The 19891-nt window shown below is 34.0% G+C and overlaps 1 protein-coding gene and 1 pseudogene across 1 annotated transcript in view; both read left to right on the top strand.

Moving 5' to 3' along the window:
* The window catches only part of LOC150094028 (DNA repair protein XRCC1-like), a 191547-nt gene that overhangs the window by 85459 nt on the left and 86197 nt on the right, over positions 1-19891 (top strand). The window contains exon 7 of the mRNA XM_090413044.1: positions 14894-15113. Coding sequence (XP_090269170.1) covers positions 14894-15113 — 220 coding nt within the window. The remainder of the gene's footprint in view (positions 1-14893; positions 15114-19891) is intronic.
* LOC150094029 (H(+)/Cl(-) exchange transporter 3 pseudogene) lies at positions 15405-18889 on the top strand (annotated as a pseudogene).

Raw genomic sequence — 19891 nt, 5'->3', positions numbered from 1 at the left:
AGCCAGACCCAGAAGTCGATACTAAGGTGAAGTAATGCAGAAGTCATATTTTTATATACTAGTTGCCAAAAGGTATCTTGTTTGCTTACACTTGGATAAAGAATTAAACCAAGTATGTGATTTCTTTGGTATCTTTAATGTATAGTATAACCAATTGAAAAAACTTACAACTTTCTGTAATTCAGAGTATTTTAATAATGTGTGACACCTTTTGGCAAACTTGTATATAAAAATGACTTCTGCACTATTTCAACCTTAGTATCACCTCTGGGTCTGGCTCCCACTGATGAGACCTGAATAAAGGTCAAAATTGGTCTTGGTAGTAGTCCTTCTCATAATGCATAGCATTATACGTGTCTGCAAGGAGATGTGCTTTGCATTATGGGATACTAAAGCTAGTGATGTGAAGTCATGAGCTTCTTTATACGAGTTTCCCCAGTCCTGAAAATAGTTCTGGCACAAACTTGTTTGTTTACACACTTGGATAAAGGATTAAACCAAGTACATAATTTCTCATCATCATCAAATTCCTGCCATGTAGCCTCAAGGGGTGTACAGGATATGATAGTACTACATGAAAAATTTACATAATTTCTAACTTCTTATCTACAATTTTCCTCCAGATGAGTCTGTTACTTGTCAAGACTCCAATATTATCAGATCTTATGTTTCTATCGTCTAATTATACGTCTTTGTACCTTATCAATCCACTTATATCTTGGTCTTCCTCTGGATCGTTTTCCTGCCAACCTGGCAGAGAACACTTGTTTTGCCAATCTCTCCTTGCCCATTCTGTTTAAATGACTATACCACCTGAGATTAGCTCTGCTAATGCATTCCTGGATGCTGACAATGTCAAGTTCTTTCCTAGTATCCTCATTTTTATTGATGTGGATTTTATTGCATCAATGATATTGCCATTGATGCAATCTTTTCACCCTCTAATCTTTCTCAGGATTCTCATATCTGTGGTCTCTAGTCTTCAGACAAGTGTTTTACTTCTGACCCAGCTCTTAGATCCATAAGTTAAAACTGGTTTGAACAGTCTTGTATACAGCTAATTTAGTGTTCCGACTAATTTCTCTCTTATTCCATATGAATTTATTTAATTGACTTCCTACTATACCAGCTTTATTGATTCTGTTGTCTATTTCCATATTTAATTTACCATCTTCACTAAAAATCATGCCTAAGTAGGTGAAATGTTTTACTTGTTCCACAGGTTCTCCGTTCACAATGCAATTGATATTTTCAATGATTCTCCCTATTTTCATTGTCTTTGTCTTTTTATTGCTGACCTTCATACCATATCTATTACAAGTTATTCAATTTAGTCAAGGAATCTTGCAGACTCATAGCGGATTTATTGATAAGTATAACATCGTCCGCATAAAGCAAAGAGCTGACATTAACATCACCAATTTTGTTATCATGTTTAATACCACTTTCCTTCATAATGTGATCCATATAGATAATGAATAACAGAGGGGAGAATGTACATCCTTGTCTCACACTAGATTTAACATTAAACTGATACAAAATTAATAACGGAAAAAACTCGCGTACAAAGATTATTTAATAGTATAATTTTCGCCTGTGTGTCACAGTCATCTTCAGTACATATTAAGCTCAAATTAAACAATAACTGACAATTCCAAAAAGTGCCAGTTTAAGTTAAGAGAGGTGAAGTAGAGTTTCACATTTTTCTTTATAAAGGCATTCCATGAGGAACTGACTTTTGTGAAGAACTCTTGTCTTTCTCCAATGAACTCTGTGTCTAGTGAAGATGGCATGTTCTGCAAGTCCAGACTTTTCAGGTTTAAAGTATTCAATATAAGATTGGTATTCTTCTAGCCGAATAGAGGCAGATTTTCCTGTTTGTCTGAAATAAGATAATCCACAAGAGCACGGAATCTGGTATTCACCTGGATGATTAAGATGTGAAAGCTTGCTCTTAGGAGAAGTGAGAAAAGTGGAGATTTTTCTAAAACGGTCAAAAGGCAACAAAAATATTCAGTGATTTTAAAACTTTTGCTATATGTTTTCACTGATGCCTTGTACATAACAGATATGCATGCGCGTTATTTCTTCTGTGTTTGAAGAGGAAGCCATATTAAAACTATTCAAAGTTCTTTTAATGAAGCAATTCTTATAACCATTAGATAGAAAGGAAGAAGTTATATATTGTAGTTTCTGTAAAAGATCGTCTGAAGAACAAAAGGAGTGGGCCCAATGAACCAGTGTTTTAATATTTATAATAATGTTTTTATAATTTTCGAAAAAAATTATAAAAACGAATTATAAAAAAAAAACAAAAATTATACTATTAAATAATCTTTGTACGTGAGTTTTTCCATTATTAATTTTGTATCGATATGTCTACTCACGGTATACCTCTTTTAAAGCTTAACATTAAACCATCTTCCTGCACTTCCTTCAATTCTAACTGCTGACTTACAACTCAAATAAAGACTAAGTATTGCTTGATATAATGTTCCATTGACACCATATAACTGTAGCGTATTGAATAGCATCTCTCTTGGCACCTTATCATATGCCTTTTCCAGATCTACAAAACTCAGATAGAGATCTTTGTTTTGTATTCCCATGATTTCTTCCCTATTTGTCATAAAGTGAAGATCTGATCCTGACAGCCTCTATTTGGCCGGAATCCAGCTTGTTCTTCACCAAGCTTTTCTTCTACCATTCTTCTCAACCGTTTCTCAAGTATATTTGCATAGATCTTGCCAGGAACACTCATAGGGAAATACCTCTGTAATTCCCACATTCAGTTTTATTTCTCTTTTTATATATGGGTACTATGAGAGTTCTACTCCAATCATCGGGAATTCGTCCCTCTGTCCAGGCCTTCTGAACTATGCAGTGCAGCCACTGCAAGACTTTTATACCACCATACTTCAGCATTTCTGGTCGAATATCATCTACTCATGCTGCCTTTCCACGTTTTAAGCCTTTGATGGCTTTTTCTACTTCAAGTATGGATATGTATTCCTGACTGCTTGCCTGGTCAGTGTTTTTTACCACTGCTGTCGTCACTGCTTGTTTCATTTAGCAGCTTTTCAAAGTAATTACTCCATACTTCAAGGATATCTTTTTTCTCCCGTTTTCATGTCACCTTTATCAACTCTAACTCCTTTTACAGTACTCTTTCCTCCATTTCTATGCTTCTTCAACAACCTCCAAAATATTTTGCCACCTTCTTGATATTTATTTTCTATGTTCTTGCCGTAGTCCTTCCATGACTTTTGTTTAGATAGTTTTACACAGTGTTTAGCTTTCTTACATTTGTCTCTGTATTCTCTAAGAGCACAAGCTGACCTATTTGCAGGAACTTTTGATATGCTTTCTTCTTTTCCTTCACTGCCTCTTTAACTTAATGTGTCCACCATGGAGTTCTGATTTTGCTCTCCTTGCAGACAACCTCACCAGATGCCTCTCTGGCTGAATCAATTGTTGTGTTGTCCTCTTATGTTTTAATGCCCTTTCTATCTCTTGTAAGCATAAATCACACTAATGTATCTTTCTTTAAATAATTCCTACTTATTACTTTCTTATCACCCTTTTAATATCATTTATCTTTTAACTTCTATCTCAATATACTTATTACTTAGGCCGAAATCCCTGACAAGAATGAAGTTGTTGTTCTGTGAGACAAAGAAATGCAAATGGCGGATGCCTATTTCTTTGTCTCAGCACTGGTTCTATCTCCCTCTTCAAATTCAGAGAAAATTAATTATTAACGCTGTGCCACCCTGAATCCTAGGATATACTAAACATTTAAGACCAGGGAGTTAGAATCCAGTCAGCATTCACTCTTGTCATTTATAAATTTTAAACTTGCAGTCATGACCTGATAAGATCTGTTTTTCCTGCCTTTCGAGGTTCGCTATATTTTATGAGCAAGTGCAGTAGGATCTAAGCACAGGCAAGACAACATTTATATTCAAACGAAAGCCTTCTCGGCTACTCGATCAAATCTCATTCTTAATATATATCAAATTCCATTCACAATCTTCTCTGACAATCTGACAATCTTAATCAATTTACATATATCTCAGGCCTAATTAAGAACTCTTGTATATCTCTCTCTCTCCCTCAAGGTACATTCATGAGAATGTTCTATTTCTTTCTTAAATCTATCACTTAACAGTTCAAAGAGTCTCTAGTGGCACATACAATAAAATCTTCTTATTCAATTCCATTAGTTAAAAGACATAAAGTTTTCACTTTACCAATTTGCTAGTATGCTACTTTAACCGCTTCAGTATCTCGTCAGATATTTACCTACGTTGACTGCTTCACTTCACACTTTACTGGATACTCTTTACCAATTTTCTCTATACTTCACATTGGAAGATTTCTGTAGTTTTCCACTATCATGATCTGCTGGGCTTTTGTTTCCGACTGGTAAGTTCCCTTGGTCATTTGGTCATAACTTCCTCGAACAAAGGAAACCCACATGGAGGCTCCCTACCAGCTAGACTTCCGAGGCACAGGAATACAGCAGCAGGAAAACATCTAAAAGCCTTGTGCGCAGCGTTACTGCTCCTTTTAAATGCCACACCACTTTTCTCATTCGTCATCTGATATCTACATCATACGTTCTCTACGTCACACGGCACTAAGCGCCGCTCGTGGAATCCTCTCGTAACTTTCGTAGCGTCATGGTGGAAGGGGGAGAGGCACCTTGCTACATAACAGATGTACCTGTACTCTCACTACATGTTTTTGAAGTTGGCCATTTCACATTTTGGTTATTATCTCTCACCCAGCAAAATGGTTATTTACATAGTATCTGAGACTAAGCAGCTATACACCAAAATTATAATGAAATTTCACATTACAAAATAAGATAAGATATAAAACTAAAGCAAAACAAGTGTTCTCTGCCAGGTTGGCAGGAAAACGACTAAGAGGAAGACCAAGATATAGGTGGATTGATATGGTACAAAATGCCTTAAACGATAGAAATATAAGATCTGATAATGTTGGAATCTTGACAAGTAACAGACTGATTTGGAGGAAAATTGTAGATAGGAAGTTAGTAATGATATAATTTTTTCATGTAGTACTATCATATCCTGTACACCCCTTGTGGGTACATGGCAGGAATTTGATAATGATGATGATAAAACTAAAGATAAAATTTCTATACAAGTGCTTCTACATTTCTGATAAATCGTTAATTCTTTTAAGAGAGTGATAACGATGTTAAGTCCGAGTGAAGCGTAATTTTCTTTAATATTTTGTTTCACGCTGACTTAACACAATCAAGGTTTTCTTCAAGGCTTGCCACTGAATCTCTAAAGTTAGGTTCCTGTTCTCAAACTCTTTCATTTTTTCTTCAATAATCTTTGTGTATTTTAGTCTACAGTTCACATCTGAGAGCTGCTCAACTTTTATTAGCTTTATTCTTACATGTTATTCTTTTCGATATGAAATTCAATTTTATCCTGCTCAAGACTAAATAGTGATCACTTCCAATTTCAAATCCTCTGTACACTGGTGTCCTGCACAAGGGAGAAAACATCACTATCAACAATAACATAGTCAATGAGATTTTCTTATTTCTTGCCTCTTCTCTTCATTTGAATTTGTGCACATTTTTATGTTGGAACATGGTGTTAGTAATAACCTGACCATGTAATGAGCAGAAATCCAACAGATATTTGCCATTATTATTAGCTTTGCTCTTTTCTCCAAATTTTCCCAATATATTTTTCTGTGTCTGACAATCATTTCCTTCTCTGCTATTTATATCCCCAACGAGGACCAACTGTTCCTTTTTCATTGTGTCAGATGCTTTCTCTAAATCCTCAAAAAATTCCTCCACTTCTACCTTAGTAGAACCTTCTGTGTGACCATAGGCACAAATAAGTCTCATTGTCCAGTTCCCCATTCTGATATTTGCCCACATCACTCTACTTGAGACTGCCTGCCATTCAAGAAAATTAGCCTCGTATTTAGTGTTGAATACAATGGCTACTCCTTCTTTTCCTTGATTGTCATTGTCTGAATATGACATTTTGTATTTATTGCTCAGAAAGATCTCACCAGTTTTTGTGTTTTTTGTTTCAGTCACCCGTATTATGTCGATCTGGTACTTATCTAATTCCTCAGCTAGCTCCATTTCTTTGCCATTCAGGCTTCTTATGTTGATAGTACCAATCTTTAACTCTGGTGATGTTGAGTTGGTGTGTTTTTTCAGATTTGTTCCAGTAGCTGACTTTTCGCTGTTCACCCTGGTTCCCTGGGAAAACAAGAGGGGCCTTGTTTAACCGGGCGACGCCCCAGCCGGCATGAAATTTTATTATGTTGTATACCATCATTTTGTAATTGGGTTTAAGCCAATAAGAATTACAATTTGGTTGGTTAAATCCCAAATTAACAGCTCATCCTCGTTTGTTCAGTATCAAAGTAGATACCCAACAGGGTGCACCACGAGAAGGTGAGGATTGGACATTAGGTCAGACGTCCTGGTCGTTTCTCCACATTCCTTTAAAGACTGTGGAGGTCTCCTCTCAGTTATACAGCTTTGACCCTTAAGTATATAATTTCTTGGTTATAATTTCTTAAATATATAATTTAATGCATACTGAAGATCATATTCTTAAGCATGGTAAAATTTCAAAACTTCAACTTTCTTTTTATATTTCGCTATAAAATATGACTGAATCCATAATATCCTCTAATTTAATATAATAGATGACTTTCCTAGCAAGTTAACAGCTGATAATGTCGTCACATTTTATTTGTTTCTGCCTTGACTGCAAGTAATGTCTTGTTAGTGATTGCAGGTAGGTATTCATTATAAACAAAATATAAACATTAAACATGTCTGACTAACATAAAAGTGATGTATTGAGAACATGTATTCACAATGATAAGAAGAGGTGTATTATAAATATTGAAAACTGAAAGTAGAAATTATAGAATAACATAAAAAGTTCTAGTTTTGAGGGAAACTTGTGCCATAGTATTATAAATTATCTACATGTAAACACAAGGAAAAGTATTATTTATTAAATATACTGCTAAATATTTCAGTTTGTAATTAACAAACTATCGTCAGTGGCTTAGATAATAGTTTTTTACAAGGTAGAATGCAAACAGTTGTTTACATAACATAAAAAGGTAATCAGTTCATAGACATTGTGTGTGCTTACGAAATGAATGAATCAACTGTTAGAACTATTATAATATATAAAGTTTGCACTATACAGCACACGAAAAATTCAGGTAGTGCAATTTATGATACTTCCATGAAAAGAGGTATTTTATAGAAGAAATGGAAAAATTATTGATGATTTTGATTGAAGACATTCAGCAATGAATGGCAATAAGTCGCATGCATATACTTATACAAGAGAAAACCACACAAAATACTGTTGCATGCTACAAAGTGATTTTCGACAAGTGAAAAAAAAAATCAACAGTAGTACAGTAGCTATTCTATGACTAGCAACTATGACAAGGAATGTGCATACAGTATTACATATGAAATATTGTTGGTATTTTTTTTTTTTTTTTACAATTACATGTTTTTTATATTTATGTACTTGATAGGATGCTGAATAAACTTTCATTTTCTCAAAGGTTTCTTTTCATAAGAAGAACCTGTTGTAGCTTTTATTATCCTTTGAAACAAACCATAAATGACTTTTTTTTTTTTTTTGTTAAATTTTTTTTGCTTTTTTAACAGAGGTTTATAAAATTCAAATTCTTCTTTTTTTTAGTTCCATATACCGAATTTTAAAAATTTTAATAATTAGGAATTATTGTAAAGACATTTATGTTTCATTTTTTTTATAAAATGAAAAAATCACTATAGATTTCATGAATGATTCAGTAAAATATTATTATAGATGTAAAACAGTTTGCAAGATGAGAAATGCTCAATTTTCTCTCCTCTTTATGAAATATCCATTGGAGTTACATGGTTAATGGTGGGATATAGCTTAAAAGAATTTGAACGTTGACAACAAAGCATTCTTGCTCTTTTGCCTTTTTTTTTTTTTTTTTGTTCTGTGCATTAATTGACTATTGAGTATTTTTGCTGGTTGAAAATTCTGATGAATATCTGACAATACTGATATTCAGTGAATATCAGTATTGTCAGATATTCTATATCAGCGCTTCCCAAACTGTGGGCCGTGCCCCCCTTGGGGACCGTAGATTTTGTTGAGGGGGGCTGTGAAATAATGAAAACAAATTTAAAATGTTTTAAGACTAAGTAGATTTTTTTTATTTTAAAAGAAACGTATTTAACTTTTATTATTTATTATTTCTTTTTTGTTATTTTTTTATATTTTAATGGAAAAATTCACACATTGGTGTTCATTCACAAACTTTGCTTCCTGTGTATTTCGGCGCTTAATGAATATTAGTAAATATTGCTTATTCATAGGTTTCATTTCAAAGCAGTGATTAATTGTATTTACTTCGAATGCTATCCAGGGAAGCTCCAAATCTTCCTGTCCCTTTCATCATGCGTTCGTAATCAGGGACTGTTGATATTGACTTTATATACATATCAAAATTCGTTTTATATTATCACTGTCATCCGAGCTAGTTTTCTGTTACCAATAAAAGTTTCGCATATACTTCACACATGAAAAAAAGCTTGAACAAGTTCATGTGGGGAGATAGTAACTCATTTGCAGTGGTAAATGAGTTAACCTCCATAACATGCCCTCCATAACAGCCACTATACTGCAGAGGCAATAAAAACAAGTACTTTTATTATGTCAGTGAATAAGGTATGAGGAGTCTGTGTAATATATTTCTCAACAAATTACAATTATAGACAACTAGGATAAAAACACACTAATTAATGAATCACATGTCCTCTCATACAGAAACTATGCTGTATAGACTGAAACAAAACTATATGTTGCATGGGCAAATACAGTATCTAACTAAAAACTATTGTTATTAATTAGATGTGTGCGAGTTCGATTTCCCAAGGCAGCAATAAAATTCAACCGAACGTGTTAAAATTCGTAAAAGTGTTAAAACTAAGTAATATATATATATAATGAATGTTATGGTAGTTTCACATGTGGAATTCGGTTGAAGAGAGTTAGCATTTCAACTCAATTGTCAGCTATGTTTTTATCTTTCGGTTGCGCAATCTTTTGTTTAATACCGCATCAATCATATGCATGTTTTAATAACCTGCCTTTGCTGTCTGTTTCGCGTTAGGCTTAATTACCTTAAAGGGAGAAAAGTCACAAAAGACAAAAATGTTCCTGCGCCGGGGATTCCCTTATTCAGGTAATATTCACTAATTTCATGTTATCAGTCTGTGGTGTGCCAGTATCGGTAAGTGGTGATATTATTTGATCTATTCTACGTTAAAAAATTTAACCCTGAAATGGATAAGTGGCTGATAAAAAATAAAAAAAAATTCCCGCGAACAATCAGAAGAAGCAGAAACAGACTCAAAAAAAAGGACAGTATTTCATATTTTACCAGAACAGCCCGCATCATCTTCAGAACCAAACAGTAAGAGGCAAAAAATGTAATATATGCATTTGATTTTTGCAATATTCGCTGTGTATGTTTTGTATTGAATATAAATAGAATAAATATAATAATCATATATCTCTCTATTACGATTTTTTTTCAAGGGTGGGGCCGTGAAATATTTTAATTTTTGCAAAGGGGGCCCTGACATCCAGAAGTTTGGGAAGCACTGTTCTATATCTTATACAAAATATCTTATATTTTGGTTTTCTAAGGCACTTCTAACTTTATCAAGCAGGCCTTGGTCTTCATCGGGGTCTTGTTTTCTGCTATTCTAGTAGCTTCTGCTCACTCATTGCTAAATGCTAATGATGTCAAATTCCTTCCTAATATCTTCATTTTTAATATGATTCTTCCATTGATACCATTAGCAGTGTGTAAAAGTAACCAAAAAAGTTTTCCCATGACTTTTGTTTCCTCTTTTGTTTAGGTATGTTTACATGCTGCTGACATTTTTCTCTATATTCTTTCAGAGCACATGCTGATTTACTTACTGGGAATTTTCAATAAAAATTTTCAAAAATACACTTTCTTCTTTTCATGACTATCTCTTTAGTTACATGAGCCCACAAACAAGTTCTGATTTTTCTATTCTTGCAGATAGTTTCATCATTTGCCCCTCTAGCTGAATGAAATTTTTCTACAGAGTCTGCCAGTGATTATTGAAGGTTAGGTTCTAGTTTTCAGACACTCATTTTTTTAAATTAATATTTAGATATTTGAGTCTATAGTTTGCTATAGACTCAAATTCGTTTATATTGCTCAAAACTGAATGGTAATCACTTACTCTTTTGAATACTTTGTATACTCTTTTATCCTGAACCAACATGAAGGTTGAAGATATTACTTCAACCATAACGTAGTCAGTAATACTTTTATTATTGTGTCTTCTCTCCATGTGAATTTATGTCAATCTTTATGTTGAAACGTGATATTAGGAATGACTAGCCTGTGTCCTTATCAGAAATCCAGCAGTACTTACATTTATTATTAGCTTTGCTCTTTCTCCAAATTTTCCCCAGACATTTCTGTATATTGCATTTGATTGGATTTGGAATCAAGTGCCTACAGTGCTTATTTATTGAAATGTGATCTAATGTAGAGAGTTAGGGAACTAGATCATCATCACAGGAATGCCGAGGATTCATATGCAGATATAATAGTGATATGAAAGTAATTGAGCATGATTATGAATCTGCTGAAGAGATGGACTAACTACATTTTGTGTTCAGACATTTTGAGCACATCTGGAGAGAAAAAAGAGAAAGTTGCCCAACTTGGCCAAGCACACTGTAGATTTAAGTATAAGAAAAAGGGAAGCGATAACTTGTTATGACTACACATAGATGCCAGGAGCATTGGAAACAAAGTGATTGAATTTGTTACTTCGGTGAATATTCTGTGCCTGAAATTGTTGCCATTAGGAAAACTTAGTTCTCAGAGTTTGATGTAGCAACTAGAATCAAGTGTAAAGGATATAGTATTTTTGGGAATGATAGAGGAGGAGAGTACTACTAATGATGTCAGATGATTTGAGTCCAGTTAGGATACAAGCACATGAAAGCAATAATGGTAATAATGTCCTGTGTATTCCAGTGATCTTGAGGCTATCTGGTGTGAAGTAGAGGCTAACAGGATGAAATATGGGGTGTTGCACAGTCCTGGCAGTTCATTTGCTGGGAATAAATACATTGGCAAATTACACTGATGGATACTAAACAAGTAATTATTGTGAATGACTTAAATTATCTGAATATTGATTCAGATAACTCAAGTCATTCAGCAGAGAAAATCGTGATAATAAAAGAAAATTTATTGAGCTGTTGTGAGACTTTTTCAAGCAGAAAGAGTGTTGAGGCAACTTAAGGACAAAGAATGTTAGATTGAATCATAGCATCAGAAGGTGTCTCATTTAAAGATGCAGCTGTTATGCCATGAGATGGTGAGAGTGATCACACTATATGGACCTGGGAAGTAGCCAACTATATGAATATTCCAATCAGGACACATTACCTGAACTATAATCTGGAAATTATGACAGACTCAGGAGAATACTATCCTTGATTCCATGGTACCACTTATTGAATGAAATATATCAGAAATGCATGGGAGGCTTTGAAAAGATGCTTAAATGATGTGGTATCTGAATGCATCCCTAGAGTTTGAAGAACAAATAGGATGGGAGTGAAATGGATGTGCAGTCTTATGAAACAAGAGATCCATAAGAAGACGATGATGTGAAAGGAATTAGAGTGAGAGGGGTTATGAAATATATAAAGCACAGGCCAGAAAAAGTTATGAGTATTGCATGGAAAACTATGAAAAGAAATTGACTGCACAGGCTAAAGGAAATCCAAAAGAATTTTTTCATTATGCTGCAAATAAAAGTAAGAATGAATGCAAAAGAATAACTTTACTGAATGCAGATGGCACCCTTGTATCAGAAGCAGATGTGATAGTTCAAATAATGAGTGCTCACTTTGCCAAAATCTTTCAATCTGTATGTAACAGCATGGTGCTATCACTGCATTGGATGATGATGTAAAATTCCATACGGTGAAATTTTATTTTAAAAAAAATTTCCGACATCGATTTTTACAGAGGTCATAAATCATGTGGAAAGAAAACAAAAGTGTAAACTACTGTATTTTAAAGGAAAAGTGCTGATTGTAAAATTGTAAAGCTAACTAACAAAAAGAATTATATAGAAATTGTTCACAAATGATAAAAATATTGTAAAGGCTAAAATTGTGCATTATGTTGGTTTGATGTAACAGAATGTTAAAAGTAATTCTGCTATAAGTTAAGGGGATTAGACAAGATTATGTTGGCGACATGAACATAAACAAAGGTATTGAAGATCATTCAGATGTAGAATTTGTTGCCCCCAAATCTGAAGGTCAAGGCAACAGTGACGTCAGTTATTTACAGAAGATTCGGGGGTCTCCAACCCTAAAAACAAGGAGCTTCTGAATCATATAAAAGAGGTCTTGAGAACCTAGAGGGAGTTCGGAGAGTTCTGGGAGTTTTTTTTGTTTTGCTGCAGTTTGCTGGATCGTAACCCCCCCCCCCCCTAGGCGCGGGGAATACCCAGGAGAGGCAGATCATTCTACGGAGATGTATTTTCAGTAGCAGAACATGCGACAAGATATGCAGCGCCGACAGTAGATCCAAAATCCGACAGTGAGCCATGCTACATATCCCGGACGAGGACTACACCAGGATGACTGCCAAAAGCCGTTCAGCAAAGGTTAGGAAATAGGACCGAGAAAAGCAGTCAGCAGAACTGCCACAAAAAATCTTCAAGACTGGTAGGACTATATGTTTCTATGAATTTGTGAGCAGATTCTAATGTGTTAATGCTGAGATAGTGATTAAGAATTGTATGTCTGCTGAACGTAGCTTTGTTGTTAAAATAGTCGTATAAGTGGCTATAAGAAGTAATTGAGGCTGAAAATTAGCTAGTATATTTATAGAGAAGAATGTTAGGCAATGATATTGATTGTAATAGCCAGTAATTGCCTAGAGTTTGTAAAGCAAGTTATTCAAGCATTGTGAATTGCAGGTCTAAGTTGTAAGGTTATGATTTAAGTAAAAAAAAAAAAAAAGGCATTAGAGAGAAATTGTTTATTGTGTGTCATATGGTATAGTGCTTAAGGTGAAATAAACATGTTTTCTTTTGTTTGCTTAAAACTATCGCCTGATTTTTGACCAATGCACCCTCACGAAAGTAACCGAACCTGTGTGCTTAAATTAGAGAAATTGCCACGACTGATAATTTAAGGTATTATTTTAGAAAGTGTTCTTTCTGTGCTATAACATTAATTCAGGGTGGCATAGTCGAAAAACAAATAAATTTTCCCTGAATTATATCACGTGGGAAATAGTTAGCTGTAGCCGTGAGTTGCCTATTTTAGAGACCTCTTCACTAACAGTGCTAACACGTGTAGGAAGTATAAAGGATTACAAGCAGGGACTAAATTAATCAGCTTAAGTTAGAACAAGATAAAGAGAACAAAGATTTAACAGAGTAGAAGTAAAGTACACATAGGAAAGAGAACAAAAAAAATTAAATATCAAAATACTACAATTGGCACAGTCCGAAATAAACATAGTAAATTTAATAATTAACAAAATATTACAATGAGATGTGCATGAGCTGTTGCATAACTTGGATAAGAATTCGGCAATAGAGACTTGGAATATCAGCATGAATCCAAAATTAACTCAAATCCCACAGGAAAAATTTGGTAAGATCACACAGGAATAGAGAGAATGTATGGTAATCCCATTGAACAAGGGTGATGCAAAGACTGATGTGATTAACTATTGACCTATTAGTATCTCTGGAGTGATTGTGATGATTTTAGAGAAATAAGTGAGAACTCAGGGATGTTACATATAATACAGGTCAGTGGACAAACGAGTTATACTTGGCAAGGAAAAGCCTTTCATGAAACAGCCTTTCATACCACATGAAAGGCTGTTTCATGAATGGGATTGGAATATAAATATTGTTTTAGATAATTGGGTGGCTGATGGACAGGTATCAGAAAGTGGTATATGGGGCATGTTAATCTGCCAGATTTAAGGTGACACATGGTGTGGCCCAGGTATCAGTTTTTGGACCATTATTGCTTAACCTGTATATTAATGATATTGGAAAGGGTTTGACAAGAGATCTTCAATTGTTTGCTGATTATGCAAAGATAGCAGGGCAATCAGAGATGCTGATATTACCACAATGCCAGTAATAAATTTTCTCATATAGCTTTTACAAGGTGATTTGAATAGGCTGGAAGGGTGGACAAACAATAATGGCTGTCAATTCAGTGTTAGTGAGTGTAAAGTTATGCACTTTGCCATGTGATCTGTGTGTGTGGGTGTGTGTGTATGAGCTTAGGAAGAGGCTCTTTTCTCAATGAGAGAGGAGCCTGTGTAATAATAGTAATGTTATTATCAGTCTTTCCTACGTGAGAAAATTTATTACCGGCATTGTGTAAAGCAAAAAGATAAATTTCAAAATTGGTTATTTGTATTTTCATCAGGATTGAAAGGAGCACTACAGTTTAACTTGTCTTACACTGTAAGCCTCTATGATAAGTTTGGAGTAAAGATACCTTCATTGTTATCAACTTTCTTTTATATTATAAGTGGCATATTTCAATATTTTAATTTTGGGACTTCTGGGAAGCAAAAATAACTGAAATGAATTGAAAAAAAAAAGTTAGACAATACCTCTCATCTCTTGATACAAAGAGTTTATTCTTCTGTTCTCAATATATATCATCACTCTAGATTTTAAAAAAATGTAAATTTTTAGTATATACTTTATTTATTATAGACTCTATCAAAGGAAAAAAATGGAGCAGCATACAAACTAAATTCTGAAGATAAACCTGTACAGATCAGTCCTAATTCATCTCATAATGCAAGTACACATAGTGTTTCTCATAAAACTTCTCAGAAAAATGGTTTTAAAGAAGGATTAAGCAAAAGAGAGCATGATGACTCATCTAATAGAAAGAGTTTTTCTATGCAGCCTCCTCAGAAGAGAGCTAAACGTAAGTGTAATCATTTATTAGAATGGATTTTCTTCAAATTCTTTTTATGATGTTCTTCAAAAAAATCTTATTATCCATTTTATATCCAAATGGATAATCAAATAGATTTATGCAGAACTGAACTGCTGTTACATATAAGTAAACTGACAACGCTGAGCTTTCTTATGTAAGGTTTCATTGTGTTCTTTCTAATGGATCATAAAACCTCTGCATGCATATTTGCTGGCTTGATTGGCTGAGTGGTTAGTGTATCTACTTTCCAGTTAACAGTCTGTGAGTTTGAATTCTGCCATGGGTATGCATGTTTGTGATTATCTTTTAAAGGCTGGAGATGAATTTCATTGCTCAGTGTGTGAGCAATGAAATTCGTCCACAAAATACATGAAATACTTCCCTGCTTATTAGAAGCCTTGAGGCTTCTAATAAGCAGGGAAGAATTTAGTTGGCTTGAAAATGTTTAAAGTTTGATCTCTAGAACAGGGTTTCTGAATTATGTAAAAATTAAATAAAAATGCAAAAAATTGTAACAATTAGTAAAAAAATCTAAAAATTCTTAGCTCAGTCATGGTACTAATCTACTATAGAAAAAAACTATATTTTTTTTCGGCTCACCCTGGAGTATATCGCATCCACTGCACCTGTAACTTATCTTATACTGGTGAAACTGGACGTACAATTCCTATCCATAAAAAAGAATACAGATGACACATTAAATTTAACAATTTTGGTGAAGCAGGCCTCTCAGATCATGCTCTTAACACCTTACACCAAATTGATTGGAAAAGTACCTCTTCTTTACAATACAAAAACCTGGTTTGAACGTAAATTTAAAGAGCCTGTGAAATTTTGATCAACCATCCTAATCTTAACAATAATGGTGGCATAAAAGTCCTAAGAATTTGGATGGCACACATTCAGTCCACTTAAGTTCTTTAAGTTTTCTGGCAAACCCTGACTTTAGGACTCTAAGCAATAATTTCAGCTCTTATTGGCCACCATCCATAATGTTTTGTTCTAATTTATATGTGTACTTGAGTAATTATGTGAGAGTATGTTATAAATTAAAGATGCCAAGAAATTATATTCTAGATTTAATCCTTTATCCAAGTGTAAGCAAATAAAAAATTTGTCCTTTTCAGTCTTGAAGAAGTGAGTTATTATTTCCCCCTGAAAACTCTTTGGTGGTAATTTTTTTGTGCATTAGTCACAGCATTTGTTTTACAATCCATAAACCCATTTGGTAATGACCATTTGGTTATGTTCTATGTTGAGAACACAAGATTGTGCATCTTCATTGAACTAGTTCCTTTTGTAATATTAGGTATTTTAAAATATATAGCAGACTGTTACAAAATATATAGCAGAATCTTAAATAACAAACTAATGAAATATTCTGAGAACTTTATTCTAGAAGTACAGAATGAATTTAGAAAAGGATGATCATGTATAGACCTGGCCTTTTGCCTAAAATTAATAATAGAGAAAAGAAGAAAATACTTAGAAACACATATTGCATTTATTGACTTTGAAAAAGCATTTGACGAAGTTAAAAGAAACATATTATTTAACATATTAAAAGAAAGAGACAAATACCAAATAATATCCTAAAAGCTATCACAAGTATATATGAAAATAATCAAATACAAATAAGATTAAATCACGAGCTATCATATACGAGAGAGATAAACCAAGGGATCCAACAGGGATGTCCCCTCTCAGCAACTCTTTTTAAAATCTACTTAAATGAAATAATAATAAAATGGAATAAAAATTTACATCAAGGAATTAAACTTTCTCCTACAGTTAACTTAAACACTCTCCTCTTTGCCAACGACCAAATAATTTCAAATTCTGAAGATAACTTACAGAAAGCTATTTTAGATCTAAATGAGATATCCAAAGATTATGGTATGATAATATCAACAGAAAAATCAAAAACTATGGCCTTTAAAGAACAAGATCCAGCAAGAACTAAAATAGTAATAGATAACAAGATCTTAGAACAGGTGAATTCATTTAACTACCTAGGATGTATGATCACATATGAAAATGAAAAAGATATAAACGTAAAAATTGCAAAATATTTAAAAATAACAGGTGTAATTAACCCTATATTTAAACCAAACCTAGTTCAAAAACAAACCAGGCTAAAAGTATACAATACATGCCCTACCAGTCTTAATGTATGGAAGTGAAATCTGGACAATAAAACAAAAAGACAAACAAAGATTAACAACACCAGAAATGAAGTCTATGAGAAAAACTGCAAAGTACCCTATTTGATCAAAAAAGAAATGAAGAAATTATGAAAGAATTAAACCAAGAACCAGTAATAGAAAAAATTAAAAAATATAAACATAAATGGATGGAACACGTTCAAAGAATGAAAACAGAAAGATTACCAAAACAAGCCTTAAAGTACAAGCCATTAGGAAAAAGAAAACTAGGACGTCCTCTTAAACGATTCAACGATGACTTTTAAGGCCAGAACAGGCCATGCTAGGCCTAAATCCTTGATACGTATGAGGATGAGGTATTTTAGGGGAGTAGTCGGTTCCACATTTATTAAAGCAAATATCTGTTGGGGTAAGTACAGAATGGAATCTAAATTAGGACGGTATCCTATGTCAGAAGTTCTTGGTATCACATTAATTTCTGCTATTATTAATTATCACAATATATTTACAAGAATGAATACAAGTGATCTGATTAAGTTACTCTTTAGTCAGTGTGGTGTTTCTGATGTTTCTCCATTGTGTGAAGACTGCAATCGCAGTTTTACTACTGTAAATAGTCCAATTGAAATAGCAGAGGCTGGTCCTGGTGTTTATGAATCTCTTGGTTTGCTTGCATTAGCTTTGATATTTAAACTTGTAATAACAATATTTATTTTTGGTATCAAAGTACGTGCTTGTCTTTTCATTCCTAGTATGGCCATGGATGCCATAATGGGCAGAATGATAAAAATTGGAATGGAGCAGTTGGCATACCATTATCCAACCTTATGAGTGTTTCAAAGGGCTCCTATTACTGGTGAAAAGTACATGACTTCTGGACTTTATGCTATGGTTGGAGCTGCAGCTTGTCTCAGAGGAGTTACACGGACGACAGTATGCTTGGTGGTAATAACGTTTGAATTTACAGGACGTGTGAACTACATTGTTCCATTGATGGCTGCAGTTATGGCAAGCAAATGGGTTGGTGATGCATTAGGCAAGGAAGGCATTTACGATGCTCATATTCATCTGAATGGTTACCCATTTCTTGATAGCAAGGAAGAATTTACTCATACCACTCTTGCAGCAGATGTCATGAGGCCTAAGAGAAACGAAGGTCCATTGCATGTAATAACTGAAGATAGCATGACTGTTGATGACATAGATATAGCACTAAAGACCACAGATCATAATGGGTTTCCTGTTGTATCTAAAGAATCTCAGTATTTAGTAGGATTTGGTCTTCGTAGAGACCTTAGTCTTGCTCTTGCTAATGCAAGGAAAACACAAGAGGGTTTTCACTAGCCATGTTCCAACACCGTGGACAGTCCACCTCCTGTTAAATTGAGAAGAATCCTTGATTTAGCACCTATCACTATTACCGATCAGACTCCTGTGGAGACTGTTATAGATATGTTCTGCAAGCTGGGCCTGCGGCAAACTCTTGTAATTCATAACGGGAGATTATTGGGCATCATTTGGCAAATTTTTATTTGCTTACACTTGGATAAAGGATTAAACCAAGAATATAATTTCTTGACATCTTTAATTATAGTATAACCAAGTCAAAAAACTTTTAATCATCTTTCTTTCTCTAATCCAGAGTATTTTTGTAATAACGTGTGACATCTTTTGTCTATGGAAAAATGACTTCTGCATCACTTCAGCCTTGGTATCACTTCTTTGTCTGGCTCCCACTGATGAGACCTCAATAAAGGTCAAAATAAATATTACAGACATCACAAAAGCTGAAGAAAAGCAGTTATATAGTAAGCCTGTACAATTTTTTTTGGTTCAGCCAATACCAAGAAGTTTTAAAAGGAATTTCTTCAACTATTAAAGAAGCATGGAGGATTTGGTCTTCCAGTTTTAAAATTCTGCTATTTAAGAAATACAGCTTCAGAAATCCATAAAATATTGCAGACCAATCACAAATGTGCAGATCTTCTCCTGTACTACTTGGGTTTTCATCTTTCCCTGTTTGGAGTAAATGATTATAATGGTCCAAAAGCTGAGATTGTTCCTGAATATTACAACACTGTGCTTAACTCTAAGACTGCGACAACACTCTGGCATTGACATTCTTTCCATTAAAGAAAAAAAAAAAGTAAAATTTGGTATAAAGAAATTTTTAATCTCTTTTGCAGTTCAATACTGACAACACTTTGTTTCATAACTTATTGAAGTTCCAAGGATACCCTAGGAGGGATCTTGCTTGGAGAATTGCATATGGCTGCCTTTCAGTCATACTTTTTGGTCAATACTCCATTTGAAGGTACTTTAACATCAGAGATCCAATCTGTGACACCTGTTGCTGATTGGAAACAGTAGAACATGCATTCTACAGCTGTCCTCTTGCCCTGCATATTTGGAACAGATTATGTAATGTGTTGGGCATTTTTATATCATCATATAGCCAAAGGCTATATGATGATATAAAAGAGCTGAGGCTTTTTCTCTATCTATCTTTTCTTTCTCCTAATACTGTCAGGCTCTCTTGCACTCCGGTACTAAGTACTCTAGGCCTGTGATAAGCACCCCTTTACTTTTCCACTTCAATAA

The sequence above is a fragment of the Typopeltis vanoorti genome, chromosome 23 (genome assembly GCF_054136105.1).
Source record: "Typopeltis vanoorti isolate ZY-2024b chromosome 23, IOZ_Tvanoo_1.0, whole genome shotgun sequence".
Classification (NCBI taxonomy): domain Eukaryota; kingdom Metazoa; phylum Arthropoda; class Arachnida; order Uropygi; family Thelyphonidae; genus Typopeltis; species Typopeltis vanoorti.
Note: the sequence above shows the minus strand (reverse complement) of the source record. Positions and strands in the feature narration are given on the sequence as shown.